This window comes from Glycine max, chromosome 8 (assembly GCF_000004515.6).
Source record: "Glycine max cultivar Williams 82 chromosome 8, Glycine_max_v4.0, whole genome shotgun sequence".
In the NCBI taxonomy this organism is placed as follows: Eukaryota; Viridiplantae; Streptophyta; class Magnoliopsida; order Fabales; family Fabaceae; genus Glycine; species Glycine max.
In genome coordinates, this window is record NC_038244.2 from 11144107 (window position 1) to 11164521 (window position 20415).

At 32.3% G+C, this 20415-nt stretch overlaps 1 protein-coding gene across 1 annotated transcript; it reads right to left on the bottom strand.

Moving 5' to 3' along the window:
* Window positions 1-5861: 5861 nt before the first annotated feature.
* LOC100794515 (cellulose synthase A catalytic subunit 2 [UDP-forming]) lies at window positions 5862-12935 on the bottom strand. Its single transcript, XM_003531348.5, has 14 exons — window positions 12309-12935; window positions 11444-11639; window positions 11117-11349; window positions 10905-11007; window positions 10637-10817; window positions 10018-10284; window positions 9532-9877; window positions 9299-9436; window positions 8824-8949; window positions 8514-8726; window positions 8149-8422; window positions 7861-8057; window positions 7406-7756; window positions 5862-6859 (listed from the first exon to the last, which is right to left on the bottom strand). Exons 1-14 carry the CDS (start codon window positions 12387-12389, stop codon window positions 6272-6274), a joined length of 3294 nt encoding a protein of 1097 aa, XP_003531396.1. The 5' UTR covers window positions 12390-12935; the 3' UTR covers window positions 5862-6271.
* Window positions 12936-20415: the final 7480 nt, after the last annotated feature.

The following is a 20415-nucleotide window of genomic DNA, read 5'->3' on the forward strand; positions in this document are numbered from 1 at the left end:
TTTTTAGAAACGTGAGTCATGTCAAACATATATAATTTTCCTTCTAAAATTTATGGAGTACACCTAGCCCTAAAGGGTATATTAGATTAAGTAGTTTTTTTCCCTATAATCGTAGAACATATCTTATAGCTGTTTTCTTTTTTCTTTTTTGACAGCATCTTATAACTTTTTTTTATGTATTCGAAAAACATATTTTTATAACTTTTTCTCTCTCTCTTTGTTATATTTCTCTCTCCACTTGTTATCAGTTATATCTCCTAGTTATAGAGAAAATTGTTGAAAACATGAACAATAGAATTTCTCGATCAATTTTTGGCCAATGTTGAAGATAGATGTGTTGAAAATTCTAGAAGTTAAATAGACGTTGAATCCCCTCTACAAAAAAAATAGATGTTGAATCCTTATAATATTGTCTAATTCATGTTCATTTAATTAAGGCGATATTGTTATTATTTGTAGAAATTAAATTCATATATAAAAAGATTTAAACAATTTATGCGCATGCATTATTCAAACAACCAATCTAGACCCCTTATTACAACATATTTAACAAATGATAAAGATATATAGAAAGAACATAGACAGAAATATGAATTGCATTGTCCTTATATAAATATAGTGTGTATCAAAGAAAAACAATTCTTATTTTAAAGATGTGAGAAATTAACTCTAAATTATATATTCATACATAAATTATTATAGATGATTTAATATATAATCAGATAATTATGGAACATAATATTTTGGTGCTCTCGGTTAGCTTTCTATGTTTAGCTAGCACTGGCTGATTAATATAGTATACTAATTAGGTATATTTTGAAAATGAAGGTCTTTAGAATTTGGAGGACGAAGAGTGTGAAAGCTTAAATATAAATGAGCAATGAAAATAACAAAATAAGAGTTCTTAGCATGACCAAGTGTCGATGGATCTCCGTCAACTTTCATTACTATATATCCAACACAAGTACTCTTGATTAATTGATTTCTGAATTAAGGCCAGACAGAAAAGACTGAGTGGAAAATTCAAAATTGTGTGCAGCAAAACCCAAACTTCTGAACCTTTTCATTTTGCAATAAAGTCAACAAACTAAGTATTAGCATGTGTTGCACATTCAATCCTTTATAGCTAGCTAGCTTCTCCATATATCAAACACCACATTGTATGCATTTGTATATGTGGATCACTGTACGTACACCTGAGAAATTTATCTCATAGGTAATAGGTAGCTCTTACACAAGTATACACACGTACACACAAAAAAAAAATTAAAAACAGTTAATTACTCAGAAGAATTGAAGCTACACAATTACATTAAACATTCATTCGTTGATGACAACCCAAAGCAATTCCCCTCACCATAGAATGATAAGAGAAAATGAAAAGCGTTAATTGGAAAACTATAGGTCGATGAATTAAAACAAACTGCAAAATAAGCAATTAAGATACATACTTTGCATCATCCTTCATCAACGCATCCATAATTAAATCAACATGCACCATCTAAGAGATTAATAACGACAAAAGGCAACACTACTACTGAGACATTTCTCTATAGAAAGAGTACAAGTAAAGTTGCGATCCAGAAAAACATTTTCTGCACACAAAAACCTGGACTGACCCAGTTAACAATTATTAAAGCTAAAGCTACCTACTTTCAAGTTTAAGGTTTAATATATATTAATTACCCTTACTTTTTATCACTTGTCATGCCTTCAGCCTTAATCTATCGTTTCCAGCATTAACCGGGCTTGTGACCAGGTAAATACTCACAAGAGATCGATATCTCCTTTGCTTCTTCGTTGGAAAAACCTCAATGACGTCATTCCCAAAAATCTCTTGTATTTTCGCCATTATAATACCACTTAGCCTCTGATCAACCTCGCTTCTGCTCCTCTTGTTGCTCTCGTCTTCACCACTAAGCTGCATAAGGTTCTCCGCCGCGTCCACCTCAGATTCAGTTATCATCAAGCAATGATCCTTCACGACCTTACTCTTACCCTTACGCAAAGAAGAACGTGGAGAAGGTGCTTCTGCCATTAGAGATTTTTGTTAACACACTTCGAACCCACTCTTAATGATAATAATATGCGTGTGTTTTTCTGCAGCTCAACAAATCATCATCATATTATTATTATGTACCTAGCGTTTAGCGTGTTTTCTGGGTACGTGTTGTGTGAGTTTTAATTTAGAAAAAAAAAAAAAAAAAACCAGACCAGCTAGATAGAAACTACTAGGTTGGTTCTATGAAGCTGACAATGTTTTTTATTTAAATGCATGAATCAGAATCATCCAATTAATGCTAATTTCCGTACTTTTCAAAAACGACTCGTGACCGTTGGATTGATCTTTATGATCTCATCTTTGACTTCTTGGTCGGCAATCCAACGGGTACTATAATTAGAAAAACCTTCTTTTTAAAGGGTCTCGTATGAATAATGCACCAAAAGTCCTAAACGGCTTGGATCAGCTATATATGGTTAATTCGTTGCCCGTGTAGAAATTGGAACACACCTTGATAGAGATATGTGGAATTTACCATTCAAATGAAGATTTTCTTTTTCTAAACAAGATTGTTTTTGTTTTTCTCAGGATAGAGTCCACTTCAAATTTGTAGTTCAAGTTGTTTTGACCAATAATAAGAGCCTGAATATGTTTGGCTGCTTTCTCTTTATCCAAACTCCTAATTAAATACTTCAATGATTTTTCCCCTTATATATAATTTAGACTCTTTCATTTTATATTAGTTAATAAAATAAATATTTAGTAATATAACATAAACTATTCTAATAAACGAACTTTATAAGAATGATTACCAAGAATTCTTCTATCCGCGTCATTCATTTCATTTTTCTATCTTTTCTTAAGTTTCTGAAAGAGTACGTTACTTGCCGAAAAAACTTTTTCCAGAGTATTTTTTGTTTTTGGAGAAGGAGAGAAAAAGGGGAAAAAAGTGGAAGAGTAGATTCAAGGACTCAATTTGCAAGGTTTTGGTTGTCTCAACCTTTGTTGGACTAAGTAAACTTGTTTTCTTAATATAAAATTAATCAAACATTAATTATCAACCAGACTCTCTCATTTTTTTTATTTATATCACTTTTTAAGTCGAATATACTTAGGACGAGACTTCTGATTAAACTAAAATAATTCTGCATTCGATTCACATTATCTCTCTCAATTTTTGTGTTTTTTCTTTCTTTCTCTCACGCGCTTTCCTTGAAATTAAAGCATATAGTTAACTTATGCAAGTCAGGAAGCTTGGAACGTGGAAGCAAAGCAATTTGTGCAAATTATCACGTCATGATTTCTCAACTCTTTCAATTACCATTTAAGAAGTGCTATGCAACACCAAAAAAAATAAAATAATAACAGATTGTGTACGCGTCATAGAACAGAACATACAACACACACACATAGCTCACACGTAAATTAAATATTGTTTGCAAGGGAACGATATCATCATGAGCATTCAACAAAGGCCATTATTTTTGTTCGCGAACAATTTTTGCCAAAAAAAAACATAACACTCATCATTTCCCATTGCAATTCGTTCCAGAGCTAACTAAAAGTGAGCATGTTTGGTTAAATTGACAGAGAAAAAATAATTGAATAAATTTTTTAAATGATCGATCTTATAACTATATTAGTTTTTAGCAGATACCAAAACTGCTTACCATAGTACCATCCCAATTAGATTTAGTGAAACAACCGATAACTATCCGATGCTCATACTCTGCCCTGGCTCTCACACACACCTCCTTTTTTTTTTTCTTTTCAGAGAAAGACTCACCTTCTCCTTGGCCATTGAGACAGCTAACAAAAAATCAATCAGGAAATGTTAGTCTCATACTCTCAAATCACTATTTTGAACATACTATCTTGATTGAAATTGATTAAAAATTATAGATCTCGCGTCTTATTAAATTATCCTCTCTCATGATTTTATAATTTTCAATAAATTTTAACAAATAATAAGCTAGCACTCCTCAATCAATAATTGATGTAAAATTAGTGATTGGATCAAAATTAATTAACTAGTAAGTAGCTTGATATCATCTCCACAAGAAGAATTTGAAATTTATTTTGCATTTAATGTAAATTATGGTGTATTATATGAAGAATAGTTTCAACAAAGAAAAAATGTGAATATTCTAAAAAGTGAAAGTCTCACATTACTTGATTTCACTTGTAAATGCTTTCAAGTCTTTATATATATACATATGTCATTCTTTGTTTTATACTTATAAAGAAGGTAATAGTGGCATGGACTTATGCAAATGAGATTGGATCACGTGGGCTTGGTATAGGGAAAATGAGACTTGATCAAGTGACTTATTAAAATATTAAAATAATTCATATATATTTTAATATTATAAAAAATATGAAATAAAATTTTAACCATAATAGCAGAGCAGGTTTAATGACGGAGGGCTACATCCTCTAATTCAACTTCGATCCTGCTTTTACGTGTCAAAGAAGACTCAAACTTGAATTTGGTTGAAGCAATTTTTTCCTGTCATACTCATTACTCGGGTCGAGATCAAACATTTACTCACATATTTGAATTTAATTATCATGTCTACCAATAACAGCAACATCCACATATGATAAAAAGAAGAAAAAAAACATAATACAGACAACTTTTTCAGTAACTAGTCATTCTTATTTTCTGACTTCACATTTTGGACATTAAATCAACACTTTAAGCTTAAATAGTTAGAGCAAAATAAAAATGGGCCTAAGGGTTGACCTGGCCTATTACAGACCAAACTATAAGTTGGGAAAATATTTCAAAAACCAACCTATATTTTGCCTATTGTGCTTTCCCATTTTGACAACTCTTGCGGTTGTGTTTTTGTTGAAGGGGTCGATTAAACAGTACGAATGCTCCCTGATTTAAATCAGAATCCTGCTTTAGCCATTTTAGCTCTTTTTGTTTTTTTATTCATAATAATTGAATATGATATTAGGAATTTACAACACTCATACACCATATTCAACTAATTAAACACTTTCTTTACTCTTCCTTTATTTTTTTATCCGGCACAAGTTATCCGATAAATGAGTATTCGACGAAACAGTATTCAGAGTTGAGTTCAGGTACATTTCTCTCCTATAAAAAAAAATAAGAGGAAAACAATCACTGAAACTTGGCACTAAATGGATGGTGACATCTGAATTCCAATGCTAATATAAGAGAAAATAGGGTAAGGTTCTTTTTTTTTTTGGTGAATAGAAAATAGGGTAAGGTTCTTTTTTTTTTGGTGAATAGAAAATAGGGTATGTCATGTCACTGTAAAACAACCTTACAGTTGCTCTAATCATCAAGCATCACATGTATAATAAAATTGCTAATTTTTTCAATAATTACCTTTAAAATACAGTTATTTTTTATTAATTAATGATATAAAACTATTTTAAACTATTAATATAAATATATTAAAAGTGAGCAGCCAGTACATTTAATCACTAATAGAATAGCTTTCTCGCAGTGAAGAATATTGCTAACCTTTTCGTGACTTTCATGGAGTTTCAGTAAATCCTTAATTTTTTGTTTACATGTTTAGTGTTATACAAGGACCTTGATCTTCCTTAGAGTTAGAAGTTATTAGCAAACCTAATAACTGTGCCAGTGGGGATGACCAGATCTTGAATGTGAAATAGGGCAATATAACGTTACTATTTTTAGTGGTGGGGTTGAGCAGGAAAATTACAAATCACGAAAGTCCAAAATAAATTTGAAAAAGCAAGTTGCAGGAACAAACTCGTCAACACGTTACTTTCTAGTGCCATCCAAACATTGAATAATTGAATCAAACCAAAAGGTTCCTGAGTGTTAAATAATAAAACACAAAAACACATCTGAGGAACAAGAATATCCATAGTTTTGACGGTATTACAAATGGTTTTAAACAGAACAAGACCCATACCTAAAAATATGACCAAGTAATTTCTTGAGACTGAGGATCCCCCATTTTGAAGAGGGAATAATTTATCATTCAATGCCTCTTTCTTATAATACATGAAACTGGAAAGAGAATAACACTAAAACCCACAGAAAATATAATCAAAGAATAAATGAAAAAACCCTATTACAAGGTAACAATGTGTCAGCCCCCTCCCCTTCCTCTCTTTAATCTCTACACACCCGAAAAATAAAACTTCCATCCGAAAATTCGTGCAACTTTGTGAAGCATGTGCTGGCTGCATTCTTCAACATGACTGCAGTGTAGCTGAAAAATAACTAACCCTTCTTCTTCAGCTTTTCTTTATTCACGACTCGTCGCAATTCAATCCACAAATTTCTAACACGGGGCCGTCTCTTGACACAAACGGGTTAATTCTGACCCACATGAGAGTCAAGATGGAGGCCAGAAGGATTGACCAAACCAATATAATGGTTGGCATTCTATCTTGTTTTCCAAGCAACCCCTTCAAGAAGGGGTAGAGATGGAGGATCACCCACAATGCAAAGAACAATCTACCAAAGAGAGGTCCCCATGAGTCATAACCATTGTTGATGGCATCTGAGATCCCGACAACCACCCCGACAATATTCATGATAAGTAAAGTCATTGGAGGGATCAAGAGTGATGTCCACTTGAATATGTAGAGTTCTGAGAATTCTCCATCATCTGCTGCTTTTGAGGTCACAGTGAAGTTTGTGTTCACACCAGCCAAGACCTTCAGTAAACCCTGAAATAGGGCAAATAGATGGGAAGAAACACCTCCGATCACCCAAAACTGTTCGTTCCTCCACCAGTCGTCTATGCTAACACCGCCCCATTGCATCTCAAGGATGCCAGTTGCTGCAATGGATATGAAGAGGGCCATGAACACAAGACTGGCATAGTTGCTAATCTGCATTTTGAGTTGAGACACAAATTTGGATATTAGTAACCCAACAAGTCTATACTTTTCGCTTCAAGTAAAATCCAACTGTTTAAAAATAAAGGGACACAAATGACGTGGTAACATGCAATGCCAATAACCTCCAAAATAGTTTCAAGATGGCAAAGCCACAGATATGAGTATTTAGATGCTCCAAAATCATTTTCATTCTAGTTTTCCCACATATAGCATTATGAATTTAGCTCCTGTATGATGAGTGCACTTCAACAGGGAAAATCCAGTTTTATAACCATTGGTTATAAAATCAAAGGCTTAAATTTTGATCAAATATATGCATATTCATAACAATTTATGAAGTTAAAATCTACTCTAGATTTTCCAACAAACAGTTATAACCCCTCACTATTCCCTCTAAAGTTCACATACACTTCAGAGGAGCCAGATCCTAGCCTTAATCTCAACAGCCCAAATATTAAATTTTTTTAAATCCTTAGTTGAGGAAGGGAAAATATGAAAGGGATTCCTTCACTGACAGACAAATAGATACAAGCATACCTCGGGTACGATAAATTTTCCAGTCAGAAGGCATATGGCTGGTAGAGTACAGTAGACAAGCAATGGGAGGGAAGTCCAGGGATATACGACCGAGTTAATGTAGGAAAATCGTTCCAACAATTTCAATCCACCACCATAGCCATACCAGATTGGACAATGTCTGCTGAAAAAAATCTCAACAGACCCAAGAGCCCACCGAAGAACTTGGTGCAGACGATCTGAAAGGTTGATAGGCGCAGACCCCTTAAATGCAGGCCGCTTAGGAATGCAATACACAGACCGCCAACCATGGCAATGCATTTTAAATCCAGTCAAGATATCCTCTGTCACAGAACCATATATCCACCCAACCTGGTAAAACGCCAACGGTTTATGAGCAAGAGAATAAATATAAGAATGAGAAGACTAATTTTTCAAAAAGAATTAACAAAACAATTTTTTTCTATGATACTTACTTCTTTTCCCCATTCTGTTTTGTCTTCATAACCACAACTGATGACCTGGATGGCTTCTTTTAAAAGTGATGCAGGACTCACGCCATGTGGAACTCCACCATCATCCAAAAGTGTGGAGGCTACAAATACTGGAGACTGTCCAAACCTCTTCTCCAACTTTGTTTGAGTCAGATTGGATGTCTTCTCATTGTTGGTTCCTGGAAAAGAATTTATTTAGTATTATTGAGGAAATTTCTCAAAGTATGTATTTTGACTAGTAAGAACAGCCACATGGTCCAAAATTCTAACCTTCATTCCCCGCCTCAATATTTTCAAGTGCATGTATCTGCTTTGATGCTTCACTGTGCTTCACCTTCCTCTTTTTCTCCTTCTTACTATTGGCATTCTTTTTCTTTCTAGAGCCACAACATAGGCAGCACCACTTTGGCCAACAGTTACAAGTTTTGCTCGGTGGTTTCTTCTTGGCAGGTGCATCATATCCATAAAGTGCGTACCTTCTGAAAACACATCCAGTTCCGACATATATTGGACCTTGTATCCCATCCAATCCTTTCATGTTAATCTGTTTTCAATTGGGGAGTTAGTAGTTGCCATATTAAAGGACTGAAAGAAAAGCAGTCAAACAAGCAAAAAAAGAGGAAGAGAAAACTTACATCGAAAAATACAACATTTCTGTTTGAATATCTATCATGTCTATCAATTCCATCAAATCGCTGAGGAAATTGCACATAGCAAACCTTTTTCCCTAGTTGAGGATCCATCATAAAACACATAGCTTCTCTAAGTGCCTTGCTATTGTTAATGTAGTGATCACAATCAACATTCAGAAGATAGGGTGCATTAGTGATAATTGCTGAAGCCCGTACCTTCACATATTTAATATCATTACAAAAACAAGTTATTTAAGGTCAATGGAAAATCAGCTGAACCTGAACCAAAATAATAAAGTGAATTGATGCTTACCAGAGCATTCATTGCACCAGCCTTTTTGTGGTGATCAAACCCTGGCCTCTTTTCTCTAGAAACGTAGACCAAGCGGGGTAGCTCATTTCCTTCAACATCACGAACACCATCCTGCCCAAGGAAGACCTATAAAATACAAAAAGAATTTTAGCATTTGTAACTCAGAAGTCAGTGAAATGGACTAGGATCCAAATCCTCTAGCCAAAGCAGAAAGGTGGCATAAGCAAGTCTACTTGCAATGCATGGTTGCTTACATTCTATGATGCAAATTAGTTTGAACGTCAGGCAGAGGAATGTATTTATACAGGGGGAACACATCAACCAGAGTTTTCAAAAGTTTAAAAAAAAATCTTGTTGATTTAACAGAAAAAAATTAAAGGGGGAAAAATGTTTTCAAAATCATCTCATGAGAAGCCTGACAACATCATATGCAAACACTATTTTTGGTGTCTGTTAAACTGATATGCCTTCTTACCTGAATCATGCCAGGATGATCCCTCACATTATTTCCAGGCCAAGGAGTCCCATCTTGCATGGTCCATCCATCCTCAGGAACCTTTTGTGCTGTTGCCACCAAACTGTTAATCCTCACCTTAAATTCTTCATAATCCCTCTGTAACAGCCAAAATCAAAAAGACCATTAGCAGAGTCAAATGGTGGCATCTTTTGGCGCAAGAAGCAAATTACATAAAAAGAAAAAGTTGACACCTTCATTGCTCTCCTTTCCCTGACAAATGCTGGGTGTACTTTATTTTTCAGATAGTCCATCTTCTGACCAAAGTACCATTCTGGTGCCCGGGGCTCAATATTGTATTTCTTACAAAATGGAACCCATCTCCTAGCAAATTCAGATGTCTCAGACAGTGCTTCAAAAGTAAGCATAGCAGCACCATCATCTGAGACATAGCATGCAACTTTATCAACTGGATAATCAACAGCAAGGATAGATAGAACAGTGTTTGCTGTAATCAGTGGAGGTTCCTTCATGGGATCAACAGTACTGACAAAGACGTCTACACTGGACAACTCAGATGGCTTCCCTTCTTTTTCATACCTGCCGCAATGTAAAAAGCCAATCTTGAGCAAGAAAGTAGGACTTTTAAGCGTGAAAATTAGAATGAGATATACTTGGGTACAGAATAAATGCAAATCAAGAAATAAAAATCACCAGATATGGTAGGTAGGCTCAATTACCTGAGTGACAGACGATCAAGGTATGTTTCTCGCTGTATTGGGTACCATTTTGGAAACTGATCCATTATCCATGATACAGCAAACCATATTTCACAGATGACTGATGTCAACCACAAGCCATATGCATCATTAACTGGGTGGAGAATTCTATAATGGAAAAAGAGCCCAAGCACAACAAGGCGGAGTATTATAATCATTCTGTAAGGATTTATCTTGCTTGAAGGGATAGGTAGCTTCCGAGAAAGTGGCTGCCTGCCTTCATCCATCCTGTTATAATATATTGATAAAAATGTCAATACTCAAAGAAACAGTATAGGGTAGAAAATTAGAGAAATGTAATTGTTCCATTCTAGTTAAACTTGCATCCTCCAGCCCCAAGTGCACATGCATACACTGCAACACCTAACTAACAAAACAATAACAGATTAAAGACTAAGATGTATGCATGTATCCAACAACCACCTATTGCAATTACATTGATTTGGAGTCTTAAATGTCTTCCTAATGCAAAATGATATGGCTTTGATGTTGTAAAGAGGTGCACTAGTACCCACTCTAATTATGGAGCATAACTAGGAACTTAAATGAAGCAATATAGAATGTTGAATTGGAGACTTACATAGGTAAATCGGGGTCCTCAAAATCATCACCAAAATTTCCATCATTGCTCCCTTCATGCTTCACCACCTGAAGTTTGTCACTCTGTCTTTTTTTCCAATCTTCCATGCGGTCTTTCCAAGCCACACTTCCATACCCATACACAGCAATGTCTTTCTTGGGGACCATGGGTCTGGGTTGCACTATAACAAAAGAAGGAACATGATGAGAATATATACAGACAACATAAAATTTAACAATGCAGAACTAGACAATTGTACAGCACTTACATGGAATAGACGGATCGGTATAAGGCATTGGATGGACTCTGCTCCCATGATTCACATAAGGCGGAACAATTAGCGCGTGTCTATCAGAAGATATCTCAGGATCCTAAAAATAGCAAAAATGGTAGTTTGTTAGAATCAGTTGCCAGTGTGAAGTGATCCCCACACAGAACGACAATCAGACACGCCAAAAGAGAAATTCAACAATATAGTACCTCCTCCCCATAAGTCAGGAGCGGTATGTCAGAATTGAGAGCAGACGAGCCATGTTCCAAGTTTGTCGCCAAGCCAGATCCATTATTAGCACCTCGCCCAGTGTTAGGGCGTCCAGAATACAAGGATTCCGACATTGGTTGTGGGCCCAAAGCATCAATATCCCCATAATCAAACTCATTGTCCAAGTCATCAGTATCATCTTCCTCTTCATCGCCTTCAACCCTGGGACTACCTGCAATTCATTCATCATTAACGCTGTAAGAAATTTTTCCACAACAGTAACAAGATACCAGAGTCAAAGAAAGGAAATACAAAGCCAATCTCACCTTTGATACGTTTGTATCTGGTCTTGCACTGAGGACAAGCCTGGTTCCCCTCGCGCCTTTCATACTCATAGCAAGGCCGGCAAACCGGGAAAGCACACTCATTGCAGGCAACAAATGGCTCCCCATCCACAGTAATCTCTATCTCATCCCCACAAATCTGACATATCTGTCCACTCAGCTCTCGGACAGACTTAATCTGAGCAGAACCAAACCAACAAAACAAGAGAACAACAGTGTCATTAGCACCTGATTTACAATCCTTGGAGAAACTAAACAATCCAACCACCCAATAACATTCCTCGCTAGCAAAATCCTACCCAACTTAAAGGTTGTACAAATCCAAGTCACATAGGCAGGGAAGATAGACAAATTTATTCACACACTCCTCTCAAAGCTAATTAGGTCACATATCAACATCAAATCTTCCAATATCTGATAAAACAATTGGCAATTGTTCCACCCTCACCAGTCTAACTAATTCCTCAGCTAATCTCACGAGCGAAATCTGATACAATGTTCACACATTGTAGACACACTCCAGAAGGGTCAAACCCTCAAACCGAACCACGATCAATTAAATCTGAAGCTTATCTCCCGAAAACGAAAAATCCAATTTTTAACTCACAACCCATATTGTTCACAACAAAACGCCCCCCACCCCACAAGCTAATAACTCAAAATAAGAACAGGATAACCACAGAAGCCGCGTCAGACCGCTTCAAGAGACCACCGACAGTGCAAAAAACAATAAAGATGGACACTTTTTGGCGTAGAAAAAGAGATCGGAAGAGAAATAAAACACAAATTTACTAGGACATAAAAGTCCCAAAAACCCTATAAAGTTCAGAAGAGAGAGAGAGGTTACCCTTCCATTCTCATCGGCATTGATGAGCACAAACTCGTTCCTGTTGTGGGAACCAGCAACGAGTCTTCCACCGGTGTGCATCACTGTCTCTTGAACTGACAAAGTCTTCTTCTTCTTCTACTACAAATCGAGAACCCCTCTTTGTTTCAGAAGAAAAAGATTCACGCTTGCATTGCTCAACATCACCACATCACACCCACTTCCCCAACACAAAACCAAAAGATCCAAAATCACTCTTTTTTTTTCTTCCCCACCCCCACAAACGCAATTCCCAATTGCGGGCAAAAACAATAAAAACACCAAATTTCCCTTCTTTAAAGAGAGAGAAAGTGAAAGAGGAGAAGACAGTGTTGGGGGGTTGTGCGTGCAGTGTGTGTGCACTTTGATTCCTTCAGAAGGCAGCCACCGTCGGCTGGTCCTAATCTTTTAGAGAGAGAAAGTGCTGAGAACGCCAACAATATAGATAGAGAGAGTGTATTTGTGTTTTTGTGTGTGTGAGTGGAAATGAAGACGCGTAAGAGAGAAGGAGATACAACACAAGAGCAAGAAGAGAGAGGGGGGGACAAAGAGATCGAGAGAAAAAGTAATCAAAGCTAAGATTATTAAAAAGGAAGAAAACACACACCGAACTTATAATAAAAACGAAAATAAATAAATTATATATATAAATGAGAAATGAGGGAGTTAGGACTATGACTGCGAGTTAGTAAGGTGTGAGGTGGTAGGTGGGGCCCAGCTGGAGTTTGGTGATGAAAAACACTAAAGCAAAATTGATTTATTTCTTTTTTGGGTTTATTACATTAATGACTAATTCGGAGAAAGAAAGAAAAAAGGGTTAAAATTTCGTCGGTGAAGGAAGCAGGTTATGCTTTTGTTTTAGGAATGTGCTGTTGTATTAAAGTAAAATTGGAAAACCATGCATCCCTTTCTTTTTAGTTTTCCGAATTATTATATTCTATATAAATTGATTTGGAGTGATTGGGGGTCAGATCAGGATTCACTGGCACTTGTTAGATTGGGAAGAGAAAGAAAGTGTGAGGAAAGAGAAAGAAAAGGGTTGACAAGTAGGATCAACTCACGCGGCGTGCGTAGATTATGTCTTTCCCTATACTCATCAATTTCACCATAACATAACTGCATAGTTTTTCACCATAAGTATCACACGGAGTATATCTCTTTTTCTATTTACTAACAATTAAGAGTATCTTTAGATGAAAATTAATTCATTAAATGCGTATTAAATGCTTTTTTTGTTAAATAGAAAATATTCATAAATTCAATCGTACAATTTATTTGTATCTAATTTTTTTTCATTAACTTATTAAAATAATTATGAAGTTACTTTTATAAATTTAAACAATATCTTCCAAATGTCCGTAAGTTTTTTCTGTTATCTTTGTCCTAGACTCTCTAGTGTTTTTGTCTATGTTGTAAATGTAACGACCTCTTCTGAGTCCTTTCATTTCTGCTCTTGCTTGGATCCTCTTTTCGGTTTTTTATGCTTGGTTTATGAGAACCTTTTTCGTAGTCATAACACATTCGTATATATGTGCACATTATTGTTAAGATGGAAATATAAAATATTGTAGCTTCTTGGGATTTATGATACATTTTATTATTGGCATTTTCTGCTAATTAATAATTTTAATTTGCTTTACTTTGATCATCTAATCTAATAATTAAAAAAGACAAAATAAGAAAATACAGGAACCAATTACATGGCTTAAATTCAAGTATTGAACTATTTCGGTGCAACATTCAGTGTACTTTGAAAAATCTGAGGACGATGAAGAACAACAATTCAACTGCGTTACAAGTTCAAGCCTGCATTGGATGTACTTCTAAATTACAGCATCGAACTAAATCTACGAGAACCACAACCGTCCAAATAAATAATATTGGTCATATGTTTTCTTTTTCCACTATGAATAAAATAGCATCAGGTCATCAACTATGCATCTACAAAAAAAAAATGTAGAAAATATTTTTCATAGCAAACACCGTGAATAAAAATATGTTTTAAATATATGGCCAGAACTTCTTACACGTCATTTTTTTACTTCAATTATTGACTAATTCTTTCTGAGTACTACTATTTATTTATTTTTCTTTCATAAACGATGAATCATGCTTCATCTACTTCTTATTTATTTTATCAAATCGGCAAACATACATTTACTACTAATATGTTTGGGATGATAGCATGAGATGCACACATAAAGTATAAATCATTGACTCAGAATAAATAAAATATATTACATTACATCAAATCATAGAATGCCGGAAATTAATAAAATGTAGCATGTCAATAGTTTATTGACCCTAACATACCATCAAGACAAGAAGAACATGTTTACCTTTTAATTTACTGCAACTTGACACACTAACACCCAAGAACAAAAAGGCCGTTACGTGCGATTAACACAAACTAATTTGAGAATGTAACCGTTTAAAGTTGACATTCACATTTTACTGAAATCAAATGCCCACTTAAATTATATTAAATTAAGATACTGATTTTTTTTTCACATAACACATTGTTGTTTCTCAACCCAAAATTAATTTTATTAATTTTATTTGTAGTATGTGTCAGTTAAATATATCGTTCTTATTTGTATGAGTATTGCACGACATTACACTACTACCTTAACCCTTTTAATTAGATTAAGATATTGAATTTGAAACAATATTAAGAAACCTATTTAAAAAATAAAAAACATATACAAATGTGCTTTAATTTAATTGGTTAGTTTTTCTTAAAATATAATTCCTTCACATGTAGTCAAAGCTAACCCATGAAGCAAGTAAACACTTACTTTAGCTTTCCAAAAAAAATAAGGTTAAGATGTATTTGTAATTAACATTATTTAATTTTCTCACAAAATAATAATAAAAATATGAATTAGTTAATTGACAATTTTAAAATAAATATTTTTCCTTAAAAATAAGTTTTTCATGTTATCTTTTTCTTTCTTAATTAACAAGTATTTTATTGATTTCTTTGGTTAAATTTTCAATACATATTAATCTTAATTAAAATGTACAATTTCTATTATTTAATATTTTAAGAATTTAAGTATAATACATTGATAGTATAAATGTTTTTTATTCGATCAATCATTTATAAATTGACATGTATAATATAATTATTATTGTTTATAATAATTATTTGAAAGTTATACCTAATATATTTTCTATTAACATTATAAATGCTCCAAAATTATTATTAAAATAATAACGGAACGGTTTCCCCTAATCCCTTTTTTTTCTCTTGACATTCTATTACATGTGGAAATAAGTGGGGAGCATAAATTTATTTTCAAAATTAAATTTAAAAAAATTCTAAGGATCTAAAGGATAAATGTCAAGTAAAATTATACTAATCTAATAAATTGTTTTATGAAAAACCAAATCTTAACTTTTTTTTCAGCCTGCGAAAATGTTAGGTCGACTCTGCATTTTGTCTACAATATTTCATCGTACAAATTTATTTAAAACAAGCAAAACAAAACAAATGGAAAAACTCCAATGACCAACTTGAGTATTCCACTAGGTAATTAAACAATAGGTTCTTATTTAGAGTTTGTGAAACATATAATAATGTATACATTATATAGTTTTCATATATATTCTATGTGCAAAAAGGGTTCGGGTGGTTAGATCTATATTTGATTGACTTTGGGTCCACTGGCTTAATTCTTAACCTTTTAGTTAGTAGTTGTTTTAAGTTTTAACCTGTAACGTGGGTTAGCCAACCCATCCATAATTGTCCCTCGCATTCTCTATATTCAACTATTCTCATCTCTTTTTTTTATGCATTCAACTATTCTCATCTGACTTCAAGTCAATAAGAATTTATACGTAATTTCCAGCTGTGCTTGCTGACCAAATTAACACACCATTTATCATTATAAAATGTGCCTTAGGAAATATAAGTTGAGGAATTAAAATAAAAACATAATATATATATATATAGAGAGAGAGAGAGAGAGAGAACTATATGTATTTAGTATTTTTAAATTTAAAAGAATAATACTGTTTTAAATAATTATGCGAGATAATATACATTGTTAAAGTCTTTAATTATATTATAAATAAATTTAATCACTTCGAAAGTAAATGAAAATAAGTATCAGAGTAAAACATTGATTGAATTTTAGTATAAAACATGTCCTGCTAGTTAGCCTAAAAGAATAAGATAATGCGATGCTTCATTACTTATTTTTTTCATTTTTGGCATTTTTATTGGAATAATTATTACGACTTTTATGCCACATGGGCAGCGTCCGCTGTCGGTGGTGATATTTCGATAGAATAATAAATAAATAAAATGTCGTTTTCGACGATTTATGAAAGCTAGTCCACGTCACGTTAAAACAACTGTGATCGTGATTTGCGTATGATTACCTTCGTAGTAGTGCCATGCATTAGTATTATCTATGCTTTTATTTTATTAATTAGGCCCTTTATGCTTATTTCCCAAGAAATAAAAAATGTTAATTAATACCTGAATTTAATTTTATTTCTACTAATCCCGTAACGTAAAGGCGTAAAGTCTTACCCGCTTTAAACTGAATGTCACGGTTATGCATTTAACTTAAGTCTTTTTAGTTTTGAGTAAACCATCAAAATTATCTTTAAAAGTGTGAGATGTTGGTAAGTTGATTGTTGAAAGATAAAAAAGTGTATGACTATTTAAGTGTTTAGTCTTTTAGTATTTTTAGATTTTAATTTTTAGTGCTTTAAAGATTTTTTTATTACAATACTGCATTATATAAAAGAAAATTACTTTTGTTAGTAGTCATTAATAACTCTAAGTGAATAAAAAATACTACTATAAGCTAACCGGGGTTGCAATCTGGAATTGATTATCCAGTATAGGTGTATTTTGATTTTGGGTACTTCTAGTACCATTTAATATATTTAGCTTTTGTCGATTAAAAAAAAAAACTCTAGAAATTGTCAAATGTCATATTTTTGTTAGTAATTTATTTAGTCATCCTCTTAGGTGGTCTTTCACGTGGCATCTAATATTTATATTAGCAACAACTAAATTCAAAGTTCCAGAGTAAGTCGAATGAAGAAATCTTGCACAGTATTTCATAGATGAGAATCAGTGCTTATTGGTGAATAAGGGCTGGAGAAGTATTGTATCACTCTTAAACAAGCACGCAGTCCCTAAATAAGAATCAATATCTATATTTGAAATAGTGGGCCATTTTCTTACTTTTTCATTAAAATGTAAAAAAAAAAAAAATCAGTGTAGAGCTATTGGTGGGATCCATGTAGTTACTTTTGTAGCTGTGTTGAATAGGAGATTTTTTTTTTTTCTGTGGATAGAAGATGTTTAAATTGAAAAGAAAAACATGATTGATATTTACAAACAAGACTCGGATAATAACTCAAAGAAAGGTCTTGCATTGGAGATAGCCTCATAGACCAAAATGATAGTAAAAAAGAAAAATCTTTTTGCATGGACGTCAGCAAAAACTAAAATGATACATTAACGAACCAAATAGAAAAATTTAGGGACTTTGTTGAAAAAAAGAAGAAGAAACGTTTAGGGACTAATATAGAATACTTAGAGAGCAAAATGAATTTTTTTTTTCTTGCGCCCAAATCAATACTCAATAGGGATCAAAATGAAAATTAAATTATTTTTCTAAAAGTTTCTTCAAGACTCTGTAATATCTCAAATTCGAACAATTTCCTTTTTGAATTGTTTGGAATTTAATTTAAAAATATAAATGGAGTCAAGGAACTCTAACACACACCATTGTCTTCAAATTATTGAGTAATATCGGAATGTGATTCTTATTTTTTTTTAGACTGGAGTCTACAAAATTACTAAAATATCCCTAATGTCATCAAATTAACTGGGATTTAATTTTTAGCCAAAATATATTGTAAAAAATATAGAAACTTCGTTTTACACTTGGAATATTAACTACAATATCAAAAAAATCATAAAATTTCTACGAATGTCTAGATTTTTTTTAAAATTACCAAAATACCCATGACCATTGGGGCTCATTTTCAGTGAGAAAATTGTTTTAAATTGTTAAGAATATTAATTTGATGCTTAAACATTAAATATATTCCATAAATAATATTTCAATAAATTTGGAAAATATTTTAAGTACCAATTACATTAAAATCAAAATAATTATAGACTGACAACATATGTGCAGTTAGTATGTCCTAATTCCGAAATTATCAAATTCCCCTTTAGAATTTTAAAGATGATCAATGAGAAGTATTCTTAACCATTAAAGATAACTTTTTATCAACTTAGGGAAAACTTACAAACGAAAAAAGTATTCGAGTACCTTATATTTGAGCTATAAAATACATGTATGAGGAGGTAATTACTAGTATCAGAACACCAAAAAGCAACATTGAGGATTTTTCTATAGAAATATGATAATATCAAGGCTCAACTTAAATTTTTACCTATGTTAAACAAAATTTATCCCTTATTAAATAATTAATTATTTTAAAATTTTACTCCATATTTTGAGAGAGTAATATTTTAACATAAAAGAAATTCTCAAAATTAATTAATGGTTTACTTTTTGAAAAAAAAACTATAAAAATAATCATTAAGTAACAATGAAGTCATCATGTGAAAAAAAAAATAAGAAGGCTCAATGAGAGACATTTCCACGTTTAAAAAATAAATACTTTCACAAAAAATAATAATTTGGGAGTGCTTCTTCATTCTTCCGCCTTATTTTAAAAAAAAAAAGTTAAATTTATAGTATAAGATTTTTTTTCATCTCTAATATAAGTTTCTCATACTTTCAAATCAATTCTTTTAGTGTTTTAAAATTTAATCTTTTTCAGCATTATTTATATTATTTATTTAAATTAATTACATATATATATTTTTTATGTATTTCCAAACCTTTTTTATGCTTTATATTATTTTAAATTTAAGTAAATTGAAAGATAAATTTGCATTACACTACATATTTGCTACTACACTCTTAATTTAAAGTTGAAGTGAATGCTATTATAATCCTCCAAACATATACTATAAAATAATGCTAAATTGATCCATAAAGTAGAACACGTGACATTGGTTATTTTATTTTCATACAAATAAACGATTAATGTAACTTCATCACATGTTACATGTTTGAATGACTAAAATAAGACACTTGTTCTATATTAAGTTTCATCAAAGTATTGTACAAAATCATAAAATAAAGACAAGGGAGCCAACCTTGTGGATTTTTTTTATAAGTTATACATATATTTCATTCCTACTCGAGTCATATATGACTATTACGACGTTAAAATAATTTTTAATGTAATTATATATTTAAGACTTTAATTTAAAATTATTAATTTAACTAGAATAACATTGTGATAATTGATTTATACACTTGATGATAACCCCACTGATTTATATTAGCTTATCACAAATTATTTAACTCAACTTAAATTTTTTTATTTATTTTGAAGTAACAAAACATTTAACTTAGTTTAACCCACCATGAGTTGATAGGTTAAGAGAGTTGATTTACATACCGACTCATCTAATTAAAAAAAGAATTGTAAAAAATAAGAAAAATAGAAAAAACCAAATACAAAAAGTCTAATCAAGTACTATCTCTTAATAAAAAAAATCAGAAATGTGCAAATAAAGTACAAAATTCTGAAGGAAATTTATAATAGAAAAGGAAAATAAACAAGACAATGGCTCGGTTAAATAATTTAATAGTTATTAATAGAGGCAAAGGAAATATCTAAATTATTAACAGATACACACAGATATATAATGTATTTTTCAAAATAAATAAATGAAAAAAAATCAATTGAAATACACTAATGCTATAAATATTATTTTTAGAAGGTCTTTCAATCATAAATAGTTATATAATTACAGATCATTAACTTTTATAATAATTAATTTAGAGTCACATCTATATTATTTTTAATTAATGAAGAATATAAAGGTCTTTAAGCAAAGGGATGGCACCAGGAAGAACAGAGATTTAGGTTCATAAAATGGACTCGATCGAGACCTTCATCCCACCTTAATTAATGTGTTATATTGGTTTGTCGATGCAAAATTTCAATTAATGAAATGCTAATTTTA

Excerpts from the sequence above, each read along its gene's own strand:
- LOC100794515 (XM_003531348.5), bottom strand. The coding sequence starts at position 12,389 with ATGCACACCGGTGGAAGACTCGTTGCTGGTTCCCACAACAGGAACGAG. Across the intron at positions 11,640-12,308 it reads ATGCCGATGAGAATGGAAGG|ATTAAGTCTGTCCGAGAGCT; the intron begins GTAACCTCTCTC and ends GGTTCTGCTCAG. Across the intron at positions 10,285-10,636 it reads GAGGACCCCGATTTACCTAT|GATGGATGAAGGCAGGCAGC; the intron begins GTAAGTCTCCAA and ends ATATTATAACAG.